This window comes from Equus caballus, chromosome X (assembly GCF_041296265.1).
Source record: "Equus caballus isolate H_3958 breed thoroughbred chromosome X, TB-T2T, whole genome shotgun sequence".
Lineage (NCBI taxonomy): Eukaryota > Metazoa > Chordata > Mammalia > Perissodactyla > Equidae > Equus > Equus caballus.
Window position 1 is genome coordinate 7,231,847 of NC_091715.1, and position 27,481 is coordinate 7,259,327.

A 27,481-nucleotide genomic window follows, 5' to 3' on the forward strand; every position below is an offset into this window, starting at 1 on the left:
TAAAATATTCACCATCTGACCTTTATGGAAAAGGTGCCGAGCACTGCGACTACAGCATTGGCTGCCAATCCTGGCTGCATTTTATAATCACTTCAAAAAAAAAAAGTACAGGGTAGTGAGCCACACTCTAGGCCTTCTCATCCCCAATCTTTCAGGATGAGATCAAGGAATCAGCATTTGTACAAAACGTGCTTTTAATGCTCAACCAAGTTAAGAATCACTGCATTACACCATGCTGCATGTAAAGCACATTGCCTTGAAAACACATTTCAGGCTATAAGTGCATTTTTATATGGGATATGAGACTGGCTGAAGCCCTCCAGACCGGTGCTCCACACACTTTTGAATCCCCTGGAGGGGCTTGTTAGGACTCCGATTGCTGAGTCCCACCCCCAGAGATTCTGATGAGCAGGTCTGGGGTGGGGCTGGAGAACTGGCGTTTCTAACAAGCTTGCAGGTGGAGCTGATGCTGCAGACCCCTGACTACACTCTGCACGGCACTGACCTACATCAAAAGGGCTTTTGTCTCAAATGAGAGAAAGTCAAGTCTTGTGAGCCATGGGATGGGGTTGGGGATAGATTTATAGACCAACTGCTGGGATTGTTCCAGACCACACTGTAAAAACCCTCACTCTTCGGCTCCAGTCATCCTTGTCCTCCCCTCCTCCACTCCATCTGTAAGACTCGAAATCAAGCCATTCTTATTCTGGATCTCCACTCCTGTATAGGTTTTCTTTCATTGTAGTTTTAAATTCCCTGGAGAATATTTTGAATCTTGTAAAATAATTGTGCTTTGACTGTAGAGAGGCAGGATGGTGGATGTGAGAAAGTTTCAGGCATAAAAGAAAATGAATTATGTGCTGCATAGTGGTACAAAAACCCAGCAGAAGTTGAATAAATATTTGTGGAAATCATGGATGCAAAAACAACATGATGAAAAGGCAACAGAGACAGGCAGACAGTGGGACTTGGAACCACAAAAATGATTTTATTTAGAACCAGAAAGCAACAGCAATTGCGAGAATATTCTGGGCTGAGGGCTTGGCAGTGTGACTCAAGTACCAGGGATTGAACTGACTTTTCATTTCCAAACTAAGCAAATCACAGCTAGATCTTCATGACACTTATCAGTGGATTCCCATTTACACAGGTTTCAATTGCTTTTCAGATTTTTGTAAATATTTTTAAAAGTGAAGGAGCCACTGCAGTGAAGGTTTTGAATTGAATCGGTGTCCCTTTCCTTTTTTTATTTTTAGTTTTTGGGTATATTAGGCATTGAGTCAATTACAGGAAAAGTAAAAGATATTTGTGAGAGTTTTGCTTTAAAAAGTTCCCCCCAAACCAAGAGTTTCTCAACTACAGTACTATTGATATTTTGGGCTGCATCATTCTTTGTCCTGGGGAGCGGGGGCGGCTGTGCCATGCATTGTAGGATGTTTAGCAGCATCCCTGGTCTCTACCCACCAGATGCCAGTGGCGCCCTCCCCCAAGTTGGGACAACCAAAAATGACTCCAGACATTGCCAAATTGCCCCCTTGTTGAGAAGCACCATTTAAAACACATCCTCCCGCCCCCATCGTCTTTGTATCCTTTTAAACATTTTATAAGGGTAGACCAGATCGTCAACTTCCCAACACCAAAGCACATAGACGCGAGCAATATGCGTGTCTCTCTGCAGGCATAGCATATGTGCCTGGAGCTGAAGCAGATTCCACATTCAATGGAGGGCGCTGGTTCAATTCTTCAGGAAGTTTAAGGTCAATATATCAGTACCATAATAAAAAAGCCTGCTTGTCATCGGGCCTTTTCCTCTTTTCCAGCAGAAACCATCATCATTTGCAGTTTTTGAAGTCATTTTCTTTTAAAGCTGGGAAGAAAATCTTCACCTAGGCCCACTCTCATCTTAATCCATTTAGATTCCTACTTGAATTATATGGCCAGCCACTGTCAACATTGGATCCAAGTTTCTTCATTTATATCCACCAGGAAGAGAGGTACCATGTTTCGGAGTTCTGAGGACTGGCTACATAATTTGCAAGGCCCAGTGCAAAATGAAAATGCAGGCCCCTTGTTCAAAAATTATTAGGAATTTCAAGACGGTGACAGCAGAGCACTAAACCAAGCACTGGGCACTTCTGGGCCCACGGCCCTGGGCAACTGCACGGTTCGTACACCCACGACGTCGGACCTGGCGGCGTCGGTCGGTGCTGCATCGATTTTGTTGTATTGATTTAATGGGCACTGCCGTCTCTTTCTCCCTTGTATCGCAGTGTTTCTTGCTGTGAAGTGAGGACCTCTAAAACAAAATACCATGACCCCGATCCAGTTAAAGAATTGTACTGCAGCAAACGTTTCTAGCATATATTTTTTAGGCTTGCAAAAAATCCACATGGAAATCTTTTCTACATCATTACAGTAATGAAAGTAAACACTGTGGCCTTTCACCATATACATATTTTCCTGTAAATATGACAACACGGAAATAGTAACTGCTATTATCCACAGTGTTTTTAAGTTAGCAAGGAGTGAGACTTCCACAACAAAATTATAACATAATCCTTCTCGTCCTTAGAAAAATAGCCAAAACATAACCTAAACAGCTGGCAGTGAAAATTTGAGTAGTAACTTCTTTATATTGAAAAACATTATATCCACGGAAATATTGTCCTTCTGGTAAATGCTTTACATTAACATCATAAGGCAAACTGTAGCATTTATTGGTACCTGGAAACCATGATTTTCAAAACTCAGAAGCTGAGTTTTAGACCCTTTTATTTAAAACCTGTTAGTGTACAAAGTGCATTAAAATATCTATTACCCAGCTACCGAAAACAGTATGTGAAAATTACTGAGACAACCGTTTCAGTTTATTCAGGGAAGGCAAATACACATTGCTTTTATATTGTAAAAAAAAAAAAAAATCAGTAAGTTTCCAGAGAATGATTAATTGTTTTCCATTGAGGTGTCCATCTTTTAGATGTGAAATTGTCCTAAGTAGCTATCAAAATATTCCTCTGGGTATAAATAATATAGGAAATATATAGACTCTATCTGTTAAAAGGAGAGCATCTGCCAGTGAGGAGGACAGAAGCACCCTGGAAGCCGCCCGTGAAGTCCGGACTCGCAAACACAAAACGTGAGGCTGAAACCGCGGGTCTTTGGACGGATTTCAGGGAAACAACTGGTTGATTTGGTTAAAAACAAAATCACTAAAAACAATGCCTAACTCCAGCAGTCTGTTCAGTCAAAATGGCCGACTCAGTAGCCCAGATAAATATTTTAGCAAATGTAACTGTTTATAGACGTCACGCCCTTCATCAGGGTAGAACCAATGCCGGACCCCAGGTCCAAAGACTGCTTGAGAAAGCCTTCCCTCACGGGCCCTGCCGACGCGCCAGGTGAGCCTGCCAAGCATCCCATCCGATATCCTACTAGCAGGTTCTCTCAGCAGGTTCCAGCAGGGGAATAGCAAGTTTGATTTCTTTTTGTCTTACAACTCTATGGTAAACTACACTAGAATATACAGAGGGCCTTCTACACCTTTCAAGATGTGTTTAACAAAGGTCTGTGTGTAATAACTTTGGAGGTACTAGTGAGCAGTACGCAACATCCCTTGTCCTTACCGACTCATAAATATTAAGTGTTTTCCGGGTGACTTATATTTGGGCATGCTAGTGGTGGTAGGGGCCATGTGTTGATGTCCTGGAGAGCAAAATCAATCCACAGTGGTGCCGCTGTTTGTGACAGAAGATGTTTATCTCCTCAGCCCCAGCAACAGACGAAATATGATTTGGGGGAGGGGAAACAGGATAGCTATTAAATATAGTGAAGAAAGTTCACAGGTCTAAAGAATCTAGTAAAAGGAAGAACGAAATAGATTTATATCATGAGATAGAATCCTACTTCTGATAAAACACATCAGCCCGGATTTCTGAATAATCAGTAGGATTCAAAGTGACTTACTTTCAATTGCAATCTCATTCTTAATGTTCTCCCAGAATCCTTAATCCTGGGAAAAGCAGGGCAAAATACAGCCAAAGGTTTCAGAACCCTGCTATCCAACATTATCTCAGCAGCCATCAGAGGGCAAGAGAAGACTTCACCACGGCAGATTCCAAGCTCCAAAGTCAATTCTTTCCATTCTCCGTTTTGCTCTCCATCCTAGCTGATCTAATCAAAGTTTCTGGCATCACAGTTAGAACACTTCAAAATAAACCAGAGTAAGAATGCTCGTTTACTTCCCTACTAGGCTCAAAACTACTTTTTATTTTTAAGATAGTTGCATATTTTGTTTATGCACCGTTGAAGTGACAGGACCTACGGTGGGATCAGTATGACATACGATGAGGTGAGAAAGTGAATAAGCATATGGAACTACAAAAGAGGTCTTTCTCAAGCCCATAGACTGTGATGAAATAAAGGCTGCAAAGGGCTGGTGAACTTATGGGCCTCTTAATGTGCACAAGAAAATAATTCTAAGAGTTGTAATCCTGGTTATGTTTCTTTTATAAATAATCTATAAATTTTCCTGTAAATACAAAAAAAATTTGAAGAAATTATTAAAGCCTGTACTTAATACAAAACACAGTAAAAGGGGGGAATTGCCCATTTTGAGTCCTATCTTAGCTGATTTCTGGACACTTTTCGGCGGGATTTAATCACACTCGTGAAGCCTGTGCTTTCTCTGTCCCCTAAATGGTGGCCATAACCCTTTTTATTCCCTAGAAAGCAGCTCCACGTGGCCAGGTGCTCAGGGCAGTTGCTCTGTGCAGTCCAGATGGTCTGGGATGGGAAGGCCAGTTATAATGGTCAAGCATTTGTTCCACACGGTGAAGGTGGGGCACACAGGCTGCGAGAATGTGATGTCAAAGGTGTAGAGGTGGATGGAGTTCAAAGCATCGTAGAAAGCGATGGAGCCGTTATCATAGTCTAGCAGGATGCCAACGCGCCGGAGGTGGGGGGCTGGCTCAATGGGGATTTCCTTGCTGTTGTGTCTTACCACCCAGTTATTGTGACATCGACACAGTGCCCAGGAAGCAGAGTTCTTCCCAATCCACTCGTGCTTCGGGGCTGATTTGTAAGCAAGGCCAATGGCATACCTGCAGACACAAAACAGCGACAACAAAAACAATGAGCCATTTTGCACATGTATGTTAAATCCTTTCTATAGTCCTCAGGGGTCATGAAAACATGATCCTCTATTGTCTCCTGTTCATTCTCCTTCAGTGAAAGCTTGGCAAGAACCCTGACACATGTGTTCCTCATCTTCTTCCCTCCCAAACATACAGTGGGAGGAAAGGGGCCATTGTATTTCTCTACATTCCTATTTTCAGATCGGACATTGCAAGAGAATTTGCACTTTGTGTTCTACTGCCTTTTTTCTAACCCTCATGAAGACACAATGAACTCTCTAGACCAGAGCTGTTCAATAGAACGTTCTGCAATGATTGAAATGTTCTGCTCTGTTCAATATGGTAGCCATATATGGCTCTTGGGCACTGGAACTGTGGCTGGTGAGACTGAGGAACCAAACTTTAATTTTTTTTTGTTTGTTTTTTTGGTTCATGTTTTTTTTCTATTTTAATGGCTTTTTTTAAATTGAGTTAATGATAGGTTACAAACTTGTAAAATTTCAGTTGTATATTATTGATTGTCAGTCATGTTGCAGGTGCACCACTCAACCCCCTGTGCCCATCCCTCACCCCACCTCTCCCCTGGTAGCCACCAATCTGTTCTCTCTGTCTACATTTTTAAATTCCTCACATGAGTGGAGTCATACAGAGATTGTCCTTCTCTAACTGGCTTATTTCACTTAACATAATTCCCTCAAGGTCCATCCATGTTGTTGCAAATGGAATGATTTTGTTCTTTTTTTACGGCTGAGTAATATTCCATTGTATATATCATATCTTCTTTCATATACCAATCATCTGTTGATGGGCACTTAGGTTGCTTCCACGTCTTGGCTATTGTAAATAATGCTGCAATAAACATTGGGGTACATAGGATTTTTGGAATTGCTGACTTCAAGCTCTCTGGATAGATACCCAGCAGTGGAATAGCTGGGTCATATGGTAGTTCTATTTTTAATTTTTTGAGGAATCTCCATACTGTTTTCCATAGTGGCTGCACCAGTTTGCATTCCCACCAGCAGTGTATGAGGGTTCCTGTTTCTCCGCAACCTCTCCAACATTTGTTGCTATTAGTTTTGGATATTTTTGTCATTCTAATGGGTGTAAGGTGATATCTTAGTGTAGTTTTGATTTGCATTTCCCTGATGATCAGCGATGCTGAGCATCTTTTCATGTGCCTATTGGCCATCCGTATATCTTCTTTGGAGAAATGTCTGTTCATGTCTCCAGCCCATTTTTTGATGGGGTTGTTTGATTTTTTGTTGTTGAGTTGTGTGAGTTCTTTATATATTATGGATATTAAGCCTTTGTCAGATATATGACTTGCAAATATTTTTTCCCAGTTAGTGGGTGTTTTTTTTTTGCTTCAATCCTGTTTTCATTTGCCTTGAAGAAGCTCTTTTGTCTGATGAAGTCCCATTTGTTAATTCTTTCTATTATTTCCCTTCTCTGAGAAGACATGGTGTCTGAAAAGATCCTTTTAATACTGATGTCAGAGTGTACTGCCTACGTTTTCTTCTAGAAGCCTTATGGTTTCAGGTCTCACCTTTAGGTCTTTGATTCATTTTGAGTTTATTTTGGTGAACGGTGAGAAAGAATGGTCAATTTTCATTCTTTTACATGTGGCTTTTCAGTTTTCCCAGCACCATTTGTTGAAAAGACTTTCTTTTCTCCATTGTATGCCCTCAGCTCCTTTGTCGAAGATTAGCTGTCCATAGATGTGTGGTTTTATTTCTGGGCTTTCAATTCTGTTCCATTGATCTGTGCACCTGTTTTTGTACCAGTACCATGCTGTTTTGATTACTGTAGCTTTGTAGTATGTTTTGAAGTCAGGGATTGTGATGCCTCCCGTTTTGTTCTTTTTTCTCAGGATTGCTTTAGCAATTCGGGGTCTTTTGTTGCCCCATATGAATTTTAGGATTCTTTGTTCTAATTCTGTAAAGAATGTCATTGGGATTCTGATTGGGATAGTGTTGCATCTGTAGATTGCTTTAGGTAGAACGGACATTTTAACTATGTTTATTCTTCCAATCCATGTACATGGAATGTCTTCCATCTCCTTATATCGTCATTCAATTCTCTCAGAAAGGCCTTGTAATTTTCATTGTATAGGTCCTTCACTTCCTTAGTTAAATTTATCCTGAGGTATTTTATTCTTTTTGTTGCGATTGTGAATGGTATTGTGTTCTTGAGTTCTTTTTCTGTTAGCTTGTTATTAGAATATAGAAATGCTACTGATTTATGCAAATTGATTTTATACCCTGCAACTTTGCTGTAGTTGTTGATTACTCCTACAAGTTTTCCAATGGATTCTTTGGGGTTTTCTATATATAAGATCATGTCATCTGAAAACAGCAAGAGTTTCACTATTTCCCTCCCTATTTGGATTCCTTTTATTCCTTTTTCTTGCCTGATTGCTCTGGCCAGGACTTCCAGTCCTGTGTTAAATAAGAGTGGTAATAGAGGGCATCCTTGTCTTGTTCCTGTTTTCAACGGGATGGCACTCAGTTTTTGCTCATTGAGTATGATGTTGGCTGTGGGTTTGTCATATATGGCCATTATTATGTTGAGGTAGTTTCCTTCTATGCCCATTTTGTTCAGAGTTTTTATCATAAATGGCTGTTGGATCTTGTCAAATGCTTTCTCTGCATCTATTGAGATGATCATGTGGTTGTTACTCCTCAGTTTGTTGATGTGGTGCATCACGTTGATTGTTTTGCAGATGTTGAACCATCCCCGTGTCCCTGGTATGAATCCCACTTGATCATGATGTATGATCCTTTTGACGAGTTGCTGAATTCTGGTTGCCAAAATTTTGTTTAGAATTTTTGCAACTATGTTCATCAGTGATATTGGCCTGTAGTTCTCTTTTTTCGTGGTGTCCTTATCAGGCTTTGGTATCAGTGCGATGTTGGCCTCATAGAATGTGTTAGGAAGTGTTCCATCCTCCCTAATTTTTTGGAATAGCTAGGAAAGAATAGGTATTAAATCCTCTCTGCAAGTTTGGTAGAATTCCCCAGGAAAGCCATCTGGTCCTGGGGTTTTATTTTTTGGATGTTTTTGATTGCTGTTTCAATCTCTTTCCTTGTGGTTGGTCTGTTCAAATTGTCTGCATCTTCTTGAGTGAATTTTGGGAGAGTGTAGGAATCCAAGAATTTATCCATTTCCTCTAGGTTATCCATTTTGTTGGCATATAATTTCTCGTAGTATTCTCTTATAATCCGTTGTATTTCTGCAGAGTCTGTTGTTATTTCTCCTCGCTCATTTCTGATTTTGTTTATTTGAGCTTTCTCCCTTTTTTTCTTTGCAAGTCTGGCTAGTGGTTTGTCAATTTTATTTGTCTTCTCAAAGAACCAGCTCTTTGTTTCATTGATCCTTTCTACCGCCTTTTTTGTTTCAATAGCATTTATTTCTGCTCTGATTCTTATTATTTCTCTCCTTCTGCTGACTTTGGGCTTTGTTTGTTCTTCTTTCTCTAATTCAGTTAGGTGTAGTTTAAGATTGCTTACTTGGGATTTTTCTTGTTTTTTAAGATGTGTCTGTATTGCAATGAATTTTCCTCTTACTACAGCTTTTGCTGTATCCCATATGAGTTGGTATGGCATGTTATCATTTTCATTTGTCTCCAGGTATTTTTTTATTTCTTCTTTAATTTCTTCAATGATCCATTGCTTGTTCAGTAGCGTATTGTTTAGTCTCCACATCCTTATGCCTTTCTCAGCTTTTTTCTTGTAATTAATTTCTAGCCTTATAGCATTATGATCAGAGAAGATGCTTGTTATTATTTCAATTTTTTAAAATTTGTAGAGGTTTTCCTTGTTTCCGAACATATGGTCTATCCTTGAGAATAGTCCATGCGCACTTGAGAAGAATGTGTATTCTGCTGTTTTAGGATGAAGCATTCTGTATTAAGTCCAATTGTCTTAGTTTTTCATTTAGCTCCACTATTACCTTGTTGATTTTCTGTCTGGATGATGTGTCCATTGATGTGAGGGGGGTGTTGAGGTCCTCTACTATTATTGTGTTGTTTTTAAGATCTTCCTTTAGGTCTGTTAATAGTTGCTTTATGAACTTTGGTGCTCCTGTGTTGGGTGCATAGATATTTATGAGCGTTATTTCTTCTTGATGAAGTGTCCCCTTGATCATTATATATTGTCCCTCTGTGTCTCTCTTTACCTGCCTTATTTTGAAATCCGTTTTATCTGATATAAGTATTGCAACACCTGCTTTCTTTTGCTTGCTATTAGCTTGAAGTATTGTCTTCCACCCCTTCACTCTGAGCCTGTGTTTGTCCTTGGGGCTGAGGTGTGTTTCCTGGAGGCAACAAATTGTTGGATCTTGTTCTTTAATCCATTTTGCTACTCTGTGTCTTTTTATTGGAAAGTTCAATCCGTTTACATTGAGGGTGATTATTGATGCATGTGGACTTAATGCTGTCAATCTATCACTTGTTATCTGGTTTTCCTGTATTACCTTTGTTTCTCGTCCTGTGTGTTTTAGCCTATCCATTGACTCTGCAAGTTCTTATGCTGGGATTCTTAGATTTTTCTTTATTTATGTTTTGTGGCTCTGTTCTGTTTTTTAGTTTAGTGGCTACCCTGAAGTTTGTATTTAGAATCTTGTGTATAATATAGTCTATTCTCTGGTGGTCTCTTACTTACTTGGCCTAGACTAATTTAGTCCCTTTCCTCTTACCCTCCTAAATTATTATTTTGATTTCTTAGTCCAACTCGTATTATGAGTTTGTAGTTAGAGTGATAAGATCGTCTTTGCTTTGGTAGTTTCCTTACCTTTATCCTAATGCTGTAGTTGAATATTTGCTATCCTGTTCTGGTTCTATTTATCTGTCTCCCTACCTGTGGTTTGTGACCCCTTTCTCCCTTTTTTCTTTTTTCAGGTATGAGAGCCTTCTTGAGGATTTCTTGTAGTGGAGGACTTTTGGTTACAGATTCCCTTAACTTTTGTTTGTCTGGAAAAGATTTAATTTCTCCCTCATATCTGAAGGATATTCTTGCTAGATAGAGTATTCTTGGCTGAAGATTTTTAAAGTTTTGAATATGTCACTCCATTCTCTCCTAGCTTGTAAGGTTTCTGTAGAGAAATCTGCTGAAAGTCTGATAGGAGTTCCTTTGTAGGTTATTTTCTTCTGTCTTGCTGCCCTGAGTATTCTTTCTTTGTCTTTCATTTTTGCCATTTTTACTACCCTATGCCTTGCAGTAGGTCTTTTTACATTGACAAATCTAGGAGATCTGAAAGCTTCCTCCACACACGTTTCTCCCTCAATCCCTAGATTTGGGAAGTTCTCTTCTATTATTTCATTAAGCACACTTTCAGCTCCATTTTCCTTTTCCACGTTCTCAGGAATTCCGATGATCCTTAAATTCTTTCTCCTCATTGAACCCACTATTTCTCTGATATTTTCCTCATTTTTTTAAATCCTTAGTTCTCTTCCTCTGTCTGGAGCTATTCAGCCTGTATATCTTCGATTATGCTAATTTGCTCCTCTATGGTGTCTACCCAGGCATTCAGGGAATCCGTATTCTGTTTTATCTGGTCCATAGTATTTTTCATCTCTAGTAGTTCTGTTTGATTCTTCTTTATAGTTTCAATCTCTTTTGTGAAGTAACTCCAGAACTCATTGACTTGTTTCTCTATCTTTCCCTTTACCTCATTGAGTTTTTTGATGATAGCTACTCTGAACTCGTTTTCACTTAGTTTACCTATTTCCAAGTCCTCAGGACTTAATTCCATGCTTTTATTGTTTTCCTTCTGGTCTGGGGCTTTTATAAATTGCTGGATGGTAGAGGAGCGGTTTTTGCGCATGATGGTAGAATTTGGTTGCAGTTACAGACTGTCGCCACTAGATGGGGGTCGAGAGCCGCATGTTCTGAGCTCTCCACCTTCAGGCAAGATGGCGGTGCCCAGCGTGGGTTGGGGGAGGAGGGGCAGTTTCTCTCACATGCTGATCTGGATTCCAATCAGCTCTCGTTCTCTGGTCTCCTGGGGGCCCTGGCTTGATGGGGTCCCCACACATGGAAGCTTTCCCCCGTTAGGGGTTTCCACTGCACCGGTGGCGGGAGTCCTGGACAATCCCCTGGTCGTGCGGCCCCTCCCCCGCTCCTTCCTGCACCCGCAGCAGTGATCCCAGTCTCTAGGGGAAGGAGAGAAGTTCTCTCCTATCCTGCTTCAGCTCCTCCCAGGCCAGCAGCAGCCTCTCTGTCCTCCTTCGTCTTGGTGCTGTAGGTCTCTGACGGTCTGACGTTAGGTTTATTGGCTGAAATTCAGTTTTTCCAATCCTTTGTTGTAGTTTGGAGGGGAGAGTCCCCGGGTCAGCTCACCCCACCATTTTGCTCCACCCCTTCCACCAAACTTTAATTTTAATTGTTAAATTATTTAAATAGCCATGTGTGGCCCATGGCTACCATACTGGACAGGACAACCCTAGACTTCTCCTTTCAACTTTCAATTTTTCAACTGACACTGTGTCTGTCATTTCCTACAATTTCAAGTGCACTTTGCAAAAAGCAAGCATCGAAAATAATTTTCATTTATGTGGTTAGGTTCCTTGTCATATCCCAGCCTCAGTTTTCTTATCTATACCACAGAGATGATGAGAGTCTCCATCTCTGAGGGTTACTTTGAGGAGTAAAGGAAAGAATACATGTAAAATCCTGGGGACAAGGCCAGAAATGGAATACTCAGTAACTGTTATTAGTAATGTGTCATTGGGCAAAAATAATAAAGTAAGTCCCAGAATCAAAATTTGAACCTAGGATGACTCAAAAGGCCACAAACTTAACATTCTCTAGTGCCTTCTCTCACCAGAAATTGTGTAATTCATCACTCCCGAGAACCCTTCTGATTATATTTCTTACTACATTAAAAAACATTCTGAATGTCTTTGAACAGATGGATATCCTGGTTATTCTAAATGTTCTCTTACTGCTCAAAAAAATGTTAAGAATTCTTTCTACAACGTTCTACGCTTCTTAATCTCTTTTTCTCCTGCTGAGGTATGTCTCCGTAATATTTATAGTATTTCAGTTATTAAGGTAAGCAAACCCCATTATTGTTAATAAAGAGTGAATGATTCAGAGTTCAACTTTTAATATGTTATAGCAGAAACCAGTCGAAGTGGATATTGATATATAGAACCTTACCCAATGCAGAGAGAAAAACTTCATTGGTCTTTGATAAAATGATATTCTTTGAAAAATCACGTGTTGGATTTAAAATGCAATCACTTTAAGAGTGGTGTGTTAAAAAAGATAATGAATATAACATGCCATCATTGAATTAAAAGAGAGGATGGAACTGATAATTCGTTAAGCCCACCAAACCAGCCTGTCTGCTGTCAACTTGGCCTCCTCTCTTCTCTCTTGTAGATCTTGCTCGGCATTTCCCAGAATCCCCTTTCCAGTACTAGTAGTCTGGTGCAGGTTCTGCCATTGTGATGCCTTTGCACAAGATCCAGAAGCTCTAAGAGGAGGGAAACAGTCTTTTCCAGACAGCAGACAATAGAGGTGAGGTTTGTGGAAGCTTCCGGGTGAGCTCCTGGGTATACTTGCCTTTGGGCTGTGGGTAGTTTTCCAGCACCCACAGCTCATCGTGGCCTCGTGGACTGGAGCAGCAGGCTCCCTGACTTGCACTCCCAGCCCTTCCAGGGCTCCAGTAAGCCTCTGGGTCATTCCTCCTTGAAGCACCTAGAGTGATTTCTGTTTTTCTGCCGAACCCTCACTGAGACACTTGGGAAATGCTTTTGTTTTGCAATTTTAAGTATTTTCTCCAAAGATGTTCTCTATTCCCTGGCAAACAGCATTTCCATTTTTCAGACAATTTGGAACCCGCATTTGCATTACAGAATAGCCATACGTCTGTGTTGTTTCGTTCTCATTGCTGCACACCATTTGTATCTTTTATTAAAGAACTTTGACGTTTATTTCCCATTTGAACCTTAACTGAACCCCCTATGAAGTAGCTGAGGCAGGTCTGACTGACTTCATTTAGCAAATGGGAAAACACAGAGAAAGTTAAAATTAGGAGCAAAAACCAGAATCTGGCCCCTCCTCCTTGACTTCTGGCCCAGTAGTCTTTGCGTGAACCCATGTTTAGTTAACACCATTTCATAAAACACCAAGTGCACATTAACAGCATTAGAGAGTAAGAAAATAACTATGTGTATAGTCCATTAAGCAAAGGAAAATACCATTATATTATCATTAATCTGTAAAACTATGTACATATTTCCACTGAGCTTGAAAAGTGCAGGCAGAAGGTAATGTTCCATTAAGTTACGCAGTGAGACTCAGAGAATTCAAAAAGTATAAAAATTATGTTTCTCAGAGCAATGTTAACATGCCCCATTGCACAGATCATAACATATATGTTAATTTAAAGTCAGGACTATATTTCACAAGAAAATTTATGTGTCATTAGCTGTTGCAAGTCAAGGCATCATAGGCATCTGATCATTGGAGTCACCCCTTCCTCGCTAACATCTCCCAGGAAATGTTAAACTAATTTCTACATGAGAGTTTTCTGCAATTGACACAATCAGGTTTGCAAAGAACCAAAGTGTGGCAATTAATTTTACAATTTTTCCCCCCTCAAGAGTTGGTTTGACATCTGGAGGGCGTTTTCAAGGTAATGCTGATCTGTGTTTACATCACTGAAGTGGGCTGGGGGAATTCCCCGCACCATTCATCAATGGGAATGAGATCATAACGATCGGGTATCATTTATCATAAATAATTATTAATGGGCTTGGAATTATTTAGACACTGGATTCCATCCCAGATTAATACAGCACGTTAATTAACTAGAAATGTTTGCTTTTCGCACCTGCACAAATTCATTGTATTTTCCTTTGGGCTTTTATCTCACCCCAGTGCAGTTAAAGACTGTAAATGCCAGCCTGGCCCAGAGCCGAGTGGGGCGGAAGGATCTGTCCTCCATCCTCCAGCAGGATGTTGGAAGAGAAAAAGGTTCTGGGCAAAGAGAATTGTGAGGATCACAACAGAAGAAAATCTACTTGCTTGGCCAATACAGACACCATGGTTGGGAGAAATGAGACACTTTTGACTTTACTCAGATTTCAGCTGACTTGCCCAGCACTATCAGGGACTTAGACACAACGCATTATGTGCATAGATTTGAATTGAAAGGTTTTTTTTATAATAAATAAGAAGTGTTTGAGCATCTTTATATCAAAAATAACACAGTTATAATACTATCTTCAAGTTATGCAGTTTTGAGTTTTATTTTTTTAAAGGACGGATTAAGCTGTTACTCATTAAGTACACCACTATAAGCTCTAAGAAGTGACTCTAATGTTTCAAAAATATAACGTGGAGGTTAAGAGCAGGGATCAGCAAACTACAAGCCATGGGCCCAATCTGGCCCTCTGCTTGTTATTATGAATGAAGTTTTATTGGCACCCAGCCACACCCATTTGTGGATGTGTGGTCTACGGCTGCCTTCCCACTACAACAGTAGAGTTCAGTAGTTGTAACAAAAATCATCAGGCCTGCAAAACTAGAAATATTGGCTCTCTGGCCCTTTACAGACAACATTTGCGGATGCTTGCTTAAGAGCTTGCACCCTCAGTACAGACTTCCTAACTCCGTCACCCATGAGCTTTGTGACCTCAGGCATGTGTCTCAGTCATCTCATCTGTAAAACGGGACACTAGCACCTACCTTTGTTAGGTTGAATAAATGAGTTATCATCTGTAAAATGTTTAGACCAGTGCCTGGCACATAGTTGTGCTAGATGAGGGCTTGTTAAATAAAAATAAAATAGCTCCCTTTTGGAGCAATAGCAAGCAGGCACATGAGACCAACAGCCAGAGGAAGGGGTGCAGGCTGTGGGATAGGCAAGGTCAGCTCTGGGAGGCTAAATTGGCATGGTAAACTAATTCTAACATAGACTGCATCTTGGCCTTTGCCCTTAGACCTAAAGAACTCAGTGCACTAAAGTCACTGGGCTGGATCTAGCCAGAACTTTTTTTTTTCAATGAAGAAGATTGTTCCTGAGCTAACATCTGTACCCATCACCCTCTATTTTGTATGTGGGACACTGCCACAGCATGGCTTGATGAGTGGTGCATAGGTCTGCACCTGGGATCCGAACCCATGAGCCCTGGGCTGCCGAAGTGGAGTGCGTGAACTTAACCACTACGCCACCAGGCTGGCCCCTACCAGACCTTTTGAAATGATTTCCAGCCAATGATCACTGCTCCATCCCCAGCCCTCAGCTATTTGCACCAACTGGCCCAGTCTAGAATCACAAAATGTCCAAGGCAACAGAAATCAGTTTTTAAAATGTTGAAGAGTAACGTTTTAGAGTAGGAATTGGCAAACTTTTTCTGTAAAGGGCCAGAGAGTTTTGCCTTTGTAGACCATTGGATTCTATCTTAACTGCTCAACTCTGCTGTGTAGCTCAAAGGCAGCCATGGACAATATGGAAAAGAACGGGCATGGCTATGTTCCCATAAAACTTTGTTTACCAAAACAAGCAGTGGGCTAGGTTTGGCCCAAGGGCTGTAGTCTGCTGACCCTTTTTAAGCATAAAAGAGAAGCTCTTCCAGGGACTAGGACTCTATCATCTTAGCTGCAATTCTTGCCATAAATGAAAAATGGACAGATTTAAAACAAAGGTTTTTCTATTGGTTGAATGGTAGATTAGATGACTGCTTGGCAAATATTCACTCCCTCCTCTCACCTCCATGGGAGGAATATACTTCCCTGCACCATTGGCTTTGGGCTTGGCCATATAACTGGCTTTGGCCAGTGAGAAATTAGTAGACATGATGCAAGCAGAGGCTTAAAATGTGCTTGCATAGTTGGGCTTGTATTCTTGGGCTCCTTAAGAAGGGCACAGCCCGGGTAGGCCACACATCCAAGGAGGATGAAGAGACATATAGAACAGACCTAGATCCAACCTACAGCTTAAAGCAAAGCCCAGTTGCGATTAGCTTTGATCAGCTAATCCACAGATGTGGGAGTTGGTGAGGAATAATAAATAATTGTTTGAAGCCACTGAATTTTGGGGTGTTTGTAATGCAGCATTACCATAGCAACAGCTGACTGATAAAGCTTTTCTGCATATTATTCTTTAAGATGGACCCTGGTACGGGTCAATGCTCTGAGCAAGTACAGAATGAGATGTGCCTTTTTATAATTGGATGACAATAGATATAATTGCCTACCAGGTACTTCCACTTATGACCACTTCCCAGTAATGCCGGCCACTATCAATGAACACGTTTCCAGCTACGCCATAGCTCCCTTGGCTGGTGAAGCGTTCAGGTGTGTGACTCTTTTTGGATGATGACTCATCACGTTCTACTGTCAAGTTATCATGTGACACTTTTAGCTTTCGATGTGCAGATTTGGGGTCCAGTTTAAATGGTTGGCCTGGAAACAAGTTTACAAAACAAAAAAAGGCAGAGAAAAAGGACTGTTTAGCATGACCAATAATATATTTTCAGAATCAGATTTAAAAAGCACAGTAAGATAGTGAATACGAACATGTCCCTGCCTTCACGAGCTCCCAGTCTGTCAGTTCTAAGATAGGGGATCCAAAGGTGCTGCGCTCCCTCGTCAGCAACAGCATGGGTCAGGATCAACCAGAACACATGGTATAAGCTATCCTCATGGTCAACCCTTGCCTTGTTCGATCCAGCCTAGGATGCATTCATGCTCAAGAGAATTCAGACCAGAAACCACATGAATCAAGGCTGCAGATTTTAACATATAGAATATTCTAAAATATTATTTTGAGATTTTTCAAAATTAAAGCATTACTCTCATGAGCTCAGAAGGACTATAAAATTGTGTACTTTACAGCCTACAAGATTAGAAAAAACACATGATAGCAACACCTGGATTTTCGACTCCTGAGTTTATTTATATATATAATAAGGCACTCTCTATTTCACTATTCACATTTGTGTTTTGAAGATTGAACCATTATAAAATCTTGGCAGAGTCACACCTAAACATCTTGTTGTAGCTGTTACTTCTTCAAGAATTCAACACTGGTTTGGAGGACTGCCTGTCATTCAACACCACATCAGGTATAAGGCATTTAAAGTCAGGAAATGAGTTACAAGCTGATGCGAATACCATGGTGTCCAAACTCCACAGTCACTGGTGCAACTGGTAGGCCCATTCTGCCCAGTGTACAGGTCTCAGACAATCATAGGAAAAAGTTTGGTAAATTCAACTGTGGTAATACATGATGCTGGCTGAGAAATTGAGGCAGCGAGCATGGGGTAATGTGTGTTATGTCACATGCAGGTAGGCCAATGGATTTCCAATCACTGCTTGGATACAAACATGACACCAGCACCCCTAAAATCCTTTCTTTTAAGATCTGGGACCAGCATATTATTTCTGCAAGAGGCCAGATAGTAAACATTTTCAGCTGTGATCACCATGTGGCCTCTTCTGTAGCTATTTAACTCTGCAGTTGTAGCAGGGAAGCAGCCATAGACAATAGGTAAATGGATGGGTGAGGCTGTGTGCCAATAAAACTTTATTTAAAAAAACAGGCAGCCAAATTTGACCCATGGGCTATTGTTTGCTGACCCATTTTAGATTTTTGTCCAATCGAAAAAAAAAAAACCCTTAAAGGGGGAGCTGAGAAAATCCCTAAGTGCTGAGCAGGGAGCAGGTATTCTCAGAGGCTGTAAGACCTGTTGGATTTTGGCTTGTCTTGTAAAAAAAAAAAAATATTGTCCTCAGGAATAATCATGCCAGTCAGCAACTATTAGGGATAGAGTATGAACTAAGACAAGAAGAGTATGAAGATAGTTTTGCCTAAGATATTTCACTTTTTAAAGGTGGGAGATAGATAGAATGTGTGTAAAAATAAGTGGACACTAACGGGTGGATTAGGAAGAAATTCCATAAAGGCACCCATCATTGAAAATGAAGGCCGTGTCCTGCTTGTCCTTCACAAAGTGAGGAATATCAGAATGTTACAGCCATCAGAAAGACTGGCCTCGTGATGATGAGCTGTGTCCTGCTTGCCTCCGCTCACATCCTCACCCACACACTTACAGAGCAGAGTCACGCCAGCTTAGGTCAGGCCCGACCCCCTGCATCCTCAGGGAGCAACTTGCATCTGCGCCCCAGATGTGTTTCCCAAATAAACCATCGCCTACTCTGTCCAAGTTCAAGGCTTTTGCTTCAATGAGGACAAATTAGTTCAGGGAACAAATTAATCATTTACTCTACTAAACAATTCATTGTAACATTTGTACACACAGGAGTTTGGCAAACTATAGCATGAAGGCCAAATCCAGTGCACCGTCTGTTTGTGAATAAAGTTTTACTGAAACACGGCCATGCCCATTTGCTTCTGCACTACAATGGCACAGTTGAATAACTGTGACCAGGACCGTCTGACCTGTTCAGCCCCAAATATTTACTATCTGGCACATTACAGGAAAAGTTTGCCAACCTCTTGTATATAATTTGATAACATCTGGTCAATGACTGCATGTCTAGAAATGAAGATGACATTACCTGTCTATATGAAACGAATAAATTATCTTTAGTAAAACTGATGAAGCACAAATAAGGTGTCTCAGAGATATATTCTACAGAATTAACCTCAGTGTATGCATTTCTTTTTTTTTCTACGTAACCTCTAAAAATTCTTCTTCTTTACCAGTAGAAACATTGAGAGGAGAAATCAGCTTAATGTTTAAGAGTGTGTGTCTTAAACACATATATCTGGAGTAAGACAGTTATTTGACTACTGAAATCAAGGATTTTGATTCAATGAAGGTTCCTCCTGAAAAGCAGTTAATTGTTCCTGTTGACTGGCTGGCAACCCTGTAACATGGCTCGATACTGACACACTCCAATTTGCTTTCCTTTGAGAGGTCTTATACAAAGAAATACTGTGTTATATAACAGTATTTCTAGATCAAAAAGATGTAAAGAAAGAAGAGAGGATAAAACAAAACATATGTGGGCAGAGACAGAGAGAGGGAATTGATAGTGTTACAAGACGCATGTATAGGCCAGATCAGTCTTTGTTGTGGGGGCTGTACTGAATATTGTAGAATGTTTCTCATCATCCCTGGCCTCTAACCAGTAGATACCAGTAGCATCCACCCCAGTTGTGATAATCAAAAATGTCTCCAGACTTTGCTCAATGTCCCCCAGAGGGGGAATTGCCTCTGATTGAGAATCACAGACTTAAGACAGATATCTGGAGTAAAAAAAAAAAAGAGAATTTCTGAAGAGTTATTAATTTGCTATTCTACTATGGACAACAATACTATTTGCCATGTACAGTGCCCCAGCTATGTGTCACGCTTTATAAGTACAGATTCTAATTCTCCCAAGAACCCCTCCAGGATTATTTATTTTAAAAATAAGAAGTCTGGAGTGCAGAGAGGTTGAGGGTCTCATAGTCCTTAAGGGGTAGAGTCAGTTTTGCAACCCAGAGGTATCTGATACAAAATTCACTACTCCACACTGCCTCTTTACTTGCTTTTTGAGGCTGTCAGCAATGCCTCAGACAGAGAAAAGGAAAAGAAAGGGGGATAGAGGCAGCTGACAGGAGAGTAGATGAGAGATGACAGCTCTGCTGAGCTCATGGCACTTACTATTTGTCTTCAACTTCCCAGGCTCACTGCTGCGGCTGCCCGCCTGGTTGATGGCCTTGACAATGAAGATGTATTTGGTGCCGCTCTGCAAACCATGGACTGTGTAGTGGTTCTGCTTGATGTTGGGCACGATCATCCAGCTATCGGCTGAGTTACACAGACCTGCAAAGCCAACCAGACATGGTGCAGTTCTTTGGCGCAAGCATGGGGCAATGTTTGCATAATTTTAAGGTTGCATAATTTTAGGTTATTTGAACCATAAATGGAGTGCTTTGTCACTTCTTAGGGAGACCACCAACAAACGTGAGTGCTCAGTGTCCTGCCTACAGTAGGAGGTCAACCTGTATTTACTATTATTACTATTATTATTATTATTATTTATCGAGGAAGATTAGCCCTGAGCTAACTACTGCGAATACTCCTCTTTTTGCTGAGGAAGACTGGCCCTGAGCTAACATCCATGCCCGTCTTCCTCTACTTTATACATGGGACGCCTACCACAGCATTGCTTTTGCCAAGAAGTGCCATGTCTGCACCTGGGATCCGAAGTGGCAAACCCCAGGCTCCCAAGAAGCTGAACATGCGAACTTAACTGCTGCGCCACCGGGCCAGCCCCTGTATTTATTATTATATACTCCTACTGTGTGTTCTAAATTAAAAAAACAATTAAAATTATTATATTGCAAATTCTATTCAGTGTGAATAGGGGCAGCAAAAGTGGTTCTGTCGGGGATCTTAAGCACTGTATATGTGCATGATGCGTTATTAGGTGCTGTGGGGATGAAATGAAAGCAGCAAGTAATCACTGATTCCTCTCCATGCACCCTCACCCCCATTCTCATTACAATGCTCATTAAATTTTGGATCTCATCAAATTCGAGACTCACAGAATGTGAGAAGAGACCTGAGTCATGTATGAGAAATTGGCTTCACTAACATAGATGTAGTAGATTGCATTTTTGCGTGTAATTCTTCATCCCGCCCTGGATCCAGGCCTAAGTGACTTGGTAGTTGCTCCCTCTAAAGAGAGGGAATATATTCCCTCCTTACATGGCTTTCCATTTGGCCATGTGACTGACTTCTTTGGGTCAGCAGGATGAGGGTGAAATGACAATGTGCCAGTTCCAAGAGTAAGCATTACAAGGCCTTGAGAGTTTCTGTTGCCCCAATGTGCCTCTGTCATTGCCATGGGAAGAACATTCCCCAGATAGTCTGCTCATCCCAACAGACTGAGAGACACAGGGAACAGCTCTACTGTCCAGCTAATGCCCAGCCAATGCAGCAGCGAAGTCAACAGAGACTGGCAAGCTCCAACCCAATCTCTGACAGGGGAGCTAAGAAAACGATCATCAGGGTTGTTTGTGATCCAGCATTAGTGTGGCTGCAGTTAACTGATTCAGGAGACAGAGTCCTAAGAGAACCCTGGAGCAGCGGCACCTATGGGCGGGTCTTAGAAAAGCACCAACAGGGATTTTGACCAGCTGCATCCCTAGCATGGCTGGTTTCAAAGTAGAGCAGGCTGCTGCTCTGGCTGCATTCTGCAGGATGTGGGTTGGGAAGCAGGCTGAGAATTTACGATGCTTGGAAGAATATGTAGGAAAAAGGAAGCCTGTTTTGTTTTGCAGCTGGCTGATGCTGAAAACATCTCTTTGGTATGGGGCCCAACTCTCCTCTCTCCCCTTTCCACCCATCAATCTCCACTCTAACAGAAACTTTTCCCAGCCCCCTGGTGACTGGTCAGTCATGAAGTTTCCTGACTCCAGTGAATTTCCTTCACCAGTTCTTGGTAGAGGGGTGGGCCCCTCCACTTCCTGAGGGGCTCTACACTCGCCTCCCCCTCCTTCCCTTTCAGTGGATTTGCAAGTCAAAGAGTTAGTTCTTTTGATCTTGAGGCAACTTATACCTTACCATACTCCCAAGAAGCAGTCCCTTAATCTTTCTTTGGTCTCACTTCTTTGAGAATCTAATAAAACATTTCTGTAGAAAGAAATTCACAAATGCATATCCATACCAGCCCACAAATATTTGCATAGCATTTCAAGATAGTCATGGCCCCATGACATCTGTCTTTGAATCCTACTAAATAATTTCTCCAGTTTTTGAATTGAGCATTGATCACGGTAGTCTCATAGTTGAGAAGAACTTAAAAAGTATTTTGTCAACTGTGAAAATTCACCCCATATGATTTGTATCTTGGGTACATAGTATTTTCAAGCATACTTCAGTGAGTCTCTAAAATATATATATATATATACGACCTTGTGAATTTTCTATCCACTCTTTTCTTTTCCACCTGTGAACATTTTCACCAGGACGACTGCCAGATTTGACAAAGGCAGCATAAAGCAAGGCAATAATGAGACTCACAGAGGGTGAGTGTGTGTGTTCATGTTTGGAGACGTAGTAGTGCAACTAAGGCACCATCCACCCCCACCCCCCACTCCCAATTTCCCCCTAACTCTTAGCTCTCTGTTCTCCTACCAGTTCTCACTTGTATGAGATCCAGGAAAACATCCACTAATAGTTCAGTAGCATGGAACTCTCCCTACTACATAACCTTTTGGATACTTTCTCACCTTACCTTTTCCTTGAACATAGCTGTAATAAACTCAATACTTCCGGATAGTGCCACAGCCAAATAGCAGATTTTGATCCAAACAAAGAAGAGTCATTTTGAACTCTGAGCTCTGGGCCCCAAGAAACCTGTAACTCACTTTAGATATTTAATAAGAATATTACAAGAGTAATAAAACAAAAACAATGAACTTTTCTATTGCCTAGGATAACCCACTCATATTCCTAGACCTTTGTCAACAGCAGTCAGGCAGGAATGAAAACAATAACAGCGTTCAGCAGAATCAAATGAGAATCCTATCAATGTCACTGAGCTTACACTGTTTCCGTTTAATTGCATATGTTACAGTAAAATGACTATTGTGGTCAAAGAAAGCAAATGTAAAAATGTTTCAATAAGCTTTACATCACTGTCCAACCCCAAGGCCGGGTTTAATGTGGTGGGGGAACGCTTTCAGCAACACCAAAAAGCAGATGTGTGAAACTGCTGCGAACTGCAACTTGGCCTACAGTCCAAAGTCTTAACCCAACGAAAAAGATTTAATGTTTCAGAAACCTTTTCCAAACAAAACAGAGACCCTGACTATCTCGATTATTTTGAAGAGGTCACTAATTTTTTCCTTGAATATTAAAAGAACAAAATGTTTATGCAGTAGTAAAATTTGATTGGATAGCTTTACACTGGGATAATCCGCTTTCATAAATACCAACTATTACTGTTTGGGCTTATCTTTATATTATTATTATTACCAGGGTAATAATTGAAAAGTTGATTAAAAATGCCAAGAAAGCAACATCGACCATTTTCTTCTGGGGGCTGGAGTAAGTGGGGTGCCTCGGAGTATACCATTATTGTGTTGCTAGTGTTGGTCTTGCGCCAGTACCAGTTAAACTTCTTGCATATGGCGCCAAGTGCCAGACTTCTCTGCCTTGATACCCCACTGTGTTGGGACTGTTGACCAGTTTTTATTCATCTCTTTATGAAACACCCACATAACCATGCTGACTGAAACTTCACTTTTCACCAAATTCATTTTCAATCATCTTTGAGGGTACTCCAACATTCACCTTCTCCAATTCAGCTTGAAGTATTAAAACAACAATGGAACTTGGAAGATAATTAGTTCATAATGAAACTTAATTGAGTTTTTTGATTTTGTACATTTTCTTTTCCTTCACAATGGGTCAGAAGCATTTCCCTACATAATGCCGCTCATTACAAGATGCTAATTACATTTGAGATTTCAGAGCCTTGTATAGCAACTGTCATCTTGCAGTAAAACATTATGTATAAAACATCATGCAACATGGACACCCTTCAGAAGGGCTGCGCACTGGCTTCTAACATCCTTTGTCTCTTCTAACAGATTGGATAGAAGTGAACATTCTTTTGCTTTTTCTCTATAAAAATAGTACATGTTTAATAACTTTCATGAATGTTTTCAAAATGACTGAAATAAATTAAATACAGATAACTACTTTGCTGCTAAGGCTTGGAGATGCATCTTTTGACTTTTGCTAATAATAAAAATAGGCTGCTGGGAAAAAGCCCCAATTTAAGATTTTAAATGATACATTAAGGGTAGTTTTGGAAAAAACATGGAAAACATTGTAAAATTAAATATGTATCTATTAATAAGCAATTCATTATTCTGTGGTCATAAGTCTGTTTAAAAAATGAAAAATAAAAAATTAATAATGTCATTAATTTTGCATTTGAATGTATGAATTTGATTAGGGAGAGCCTTTTTATAAGATTAAAAAGCTCCATAGATATTACCTGATTCTCCTTCACGAAAGTCAGTGGAGGGCAATTACCTAGAATTTATGATGATGAGTGAAGGACCATGACCTGGAGACAGTAAGAGACTTCCTAGTGGCACAGGGAGCTACTGCGGTTTTTGAACATCTTCTAATTTTCAGTAGTGTTCTACTCTCAGATATTGCCATTCAATATAACATCTGCAAAGGATGTTCCTCCAAATGGTAGGACAGATAGACAAACAATATTCAAGGAAGGCCTTTCACATGAGGATTGTATAAAATGCTATCATGTAGATAATCCTGGCAAATTGCACAATTGGCCTTTATCATATAACAAAAAATATCAGCTTTACAAAAATGCAATGATGGGTGACTATAGCCATATTTTTGTAGGAATAATAACTTTGAATACCTATGTGCCACCACTGTGGCAAACACAGGGCTAAGACCTTTACTTTTATTATCTCAACCATGCGAAGTTGAAACATTACCTCTTCTTATTGGTGAGGAAAGAGATTCAGAGGATGTTAAATAATCTGCCCCAAGTTATAGAGCTAGTGAGGTCCCAAGTTGGGATTCAAATCCAGGCCTCTCTCAATCACTACAAATATGCATAATAGTTAAGAAGAAAATAATTTGAGAATGATTGCATCTCAGTTACTTTTTTATCTAAATTTGTTCTTTCATTTTTGCAATTCGATCCTGTAGCATCAGGACTTTACCATATTGGTTTAATGGACATTAAAGACACAAACAAATCCCGCTTCTAACCAGCGGATGAGAGTTCTCCAGTTAGATGGGCCCCTGCAGTTTCACCGTTTTCTATCCGTCCTGGGAGAACAGGCCTTTTTGGCACCTGCGCATTAAATAAGGCAGGTCCATGATCTTCACTAAGCCATTTACATTTATTTTCCTGTGGCAACTACTTTCCAGGATCAAAACCCCTTCTCTGGAGTTACCCAAGACGAAGCTCTGAGTTCGGTAGTGTTGCTGCCATCGGATTTCTGTAGGTATGACCTTTTCTCATCTATTCCATTGATGTGTCTTGTTTTGGTATTATTTTCCGTGCCAACAGTGTGGAAGTCAAGTTAGTTCCAGTTTGGCCACCTGGGAAACCCTAAGCTTCAAGCAGTAGATATCTTCCTTTCATTCTGGGAAAGGAGCGCTGGTAAAGAATTAGGGTTCTAGACTAGATTGCCTTCTGGCTCCACTTCCTTACTCCTCGCTGTATCCATGCCCTTTGCCATGTAACCTTGCAGGCTCTCTCATTCTGACTCTGGACTCACCCATGGGACTTGCTTTGGCCAACGGCATATCAGCTAACATGTCAAAGACAGGGGCTTGAAAAGCACGTGTGCAATCGGGCCTGCCTTTACACCTTCACCTCTGCAATCGCCTGGAGAGCATGCTTGAGCTGCACTGCAGGAGAGAGCTGCAGAGCAGTCGAGTTGCCCCAGTTATCAGCCTGATCTGTGAGGGAACCTAACCAAGATCAGCAGTACCTCCTAGCTGACCCCCAGTTGATTCTAGATGCACTAGCAATACACATTTATTGTTACATGCCATTTAGGTTCTATGGTTGTTGGCTATTCAGCAAAAGCCAACTGATACAGGGCCCATCAGTCCAGGCCAAGACTATATGTACTGTCCAAATGCCCACGATAATTTGATTCAAGAAATTTCAGGAGAGACAAAACCATCTGTAGTGGACACACCTTTGGGTGGCCCCCATGATTCCCACTCCGTACTACTTATGACTTTGTGTAATCTTCTCTCCTTGAGTGTAGGCAGGACTTATGACCTGCTTCTAAACAACAGAATATGGCCAAGGACAAAGGTCCTATCGTCTTTATCACTCTTGTGATGTTACATTATGGGAAAGGTGAAAGGAATTTGCAAATGTAATTAAGATCCCTAAATTGACTGAGTTAATCAAAAGGGAGGTTATTCTGAGTGGGTCTGACCTAATCAGATGAGCCCCTTAAAGGAGAGTTTAAAGGTAAGAGACGTGAAGTAGCAGAGACACTCTCTCTGTCCCCTGCTGGCTTTGAAGAAGAAACGTTCATGAATTCCACAACCATAATGAAATAAATTCTGACAACAACCTGAGGGAGTGAGGAAGTAGATTCTTCCTTAACTGCACCTCCAGATGAGAATGCAGCCCAGCCAACACCTTGACTTCAGCCTTAGGAGACCCTAAGAAGACCCAGTTAATCTGTGCCCAGAATCCTGACCCACAGAAACTGTGAAATAATAAATGGGTGTTGTTTTAAGCTGCTAAGTTTTGGAAAATTTCTTGCCCAGCAATAGAAACTGATATATTTTTTCCTGGATCAAGCAAAAGTAATTTCAGAGAAATATAACATTCTTCACGTGTGCCAAGAAGCATCCTTTAGGTATAAAATGACTCCAAATGTTTTCTTTTTCTGGTTACATTATTCACTCATCAACAGATGTTGCTTCTATCAATCCTCTGTGTGTCTTCAGAGAATGTTCTCTGTTTTTTGAGTCTGACACAATGCTTATCAATCTCAGTTCATTTTTTGCAATAAATCATGCCTCCTTTTCTATCTGCTCTTCTCAAACTTTCATGCTCTCCTTTTCTCTGATTGCCTTGGAATTTCTGACTATCTTTTGAATTTCATCTTCTTTAAGTGAATGTTTGATACAATCTCTGGTTCAGTTTACCTAATATACTAGTAATATTTATCCCACAACACTGAGGAAGTAATTCCTTCGGTGAAGACAAAAACAAATTAATTATACTTGCTTCTTTTTGTTGTGTTATATATATAGTATATATAGTATAGCAGTGTGTGGGTTGGTGTGTTCAGTTATATTCTCAGTATTTAGAATGTAATCATTAGATGCTACTTGTTTACCTTGCTTTAAATAGGTAGGTATTGTATAGGATATTAGGCTGCCTCAAAACAGAATGCAGCAGTTCTTTATTTGTGCTGAAATAGAATAGTCTCTCAGATACAATATTTAGCGAAAAAAGCAAAATGAAGAACTGTGTATGGCACGCTACCTTTTGTGTCCCTAAAAAATGTGTGTGCGTGTATGTGAGTGTATGTGTATCCTTGTCTATAAATAGACTATCTCAGGAAAGATGCAGGAGAAATGGAATTGGTGCAGTGGGCAACTCTGGAACCTGGGTGGCTGGTATATTGAAAAACATCCAATTTTCACTGTATGTATTTTATATATTATTATACAAACATCGTGCATTACTTCTAAAAAAACAGATTTTAGAGAATTAGTATTTCTTTATGATTTGTAGCAGAACATGTAGAACTGGGGATGAGGAATGATACCAGAAGAATCCAAAATCCTGGAAGAAGAGTGAAATGATGCCTAACCATTGCTATAACAGTGCTTC

The 27,481-nt window shown here is 40.5% G+C and overlaps 1 protein-coding gene across 6 annotated transcripts in view; it reads right to left on the minus strand.

Annotated features, from left to right (window-relative positions):
• Positions 1-968: 968 nt before the first annotated feature.
• The window catches only part of MID1 (midline 1), a 346,750-nt gene continuing 320,237 nt past the window's right edge, over positions 969-27,481 (minus strand). For 4 of the 6 annotated variants that reach the window (XM_005613976.4, XM_023633600.2, XM_014728758.3 and 1 more), the window contains exons 8-10: positions 19,762-19,923; positions 16,342-16,549; positions 969-5,099 (exon numbers count right to left, since the gene is read on the minus strand). In XM_005613976.4, the coding sequence (XP_005614033.1) occupies positions 4,751-5,099; positions 16,342-16,549; positions 19,762-19,923 (719 nt within the window). In that variant the 3' untranslated portion in view covers positions 969-4,750. The remainder of the gene's footprint in view (positions 5,100-16,341; positions 16,550-19,761; positions 19,924-27,481) is intronic. The other 2 variants (XR_011434657.1, XR_011434656.1) reach the window with 1 other exon arrangement.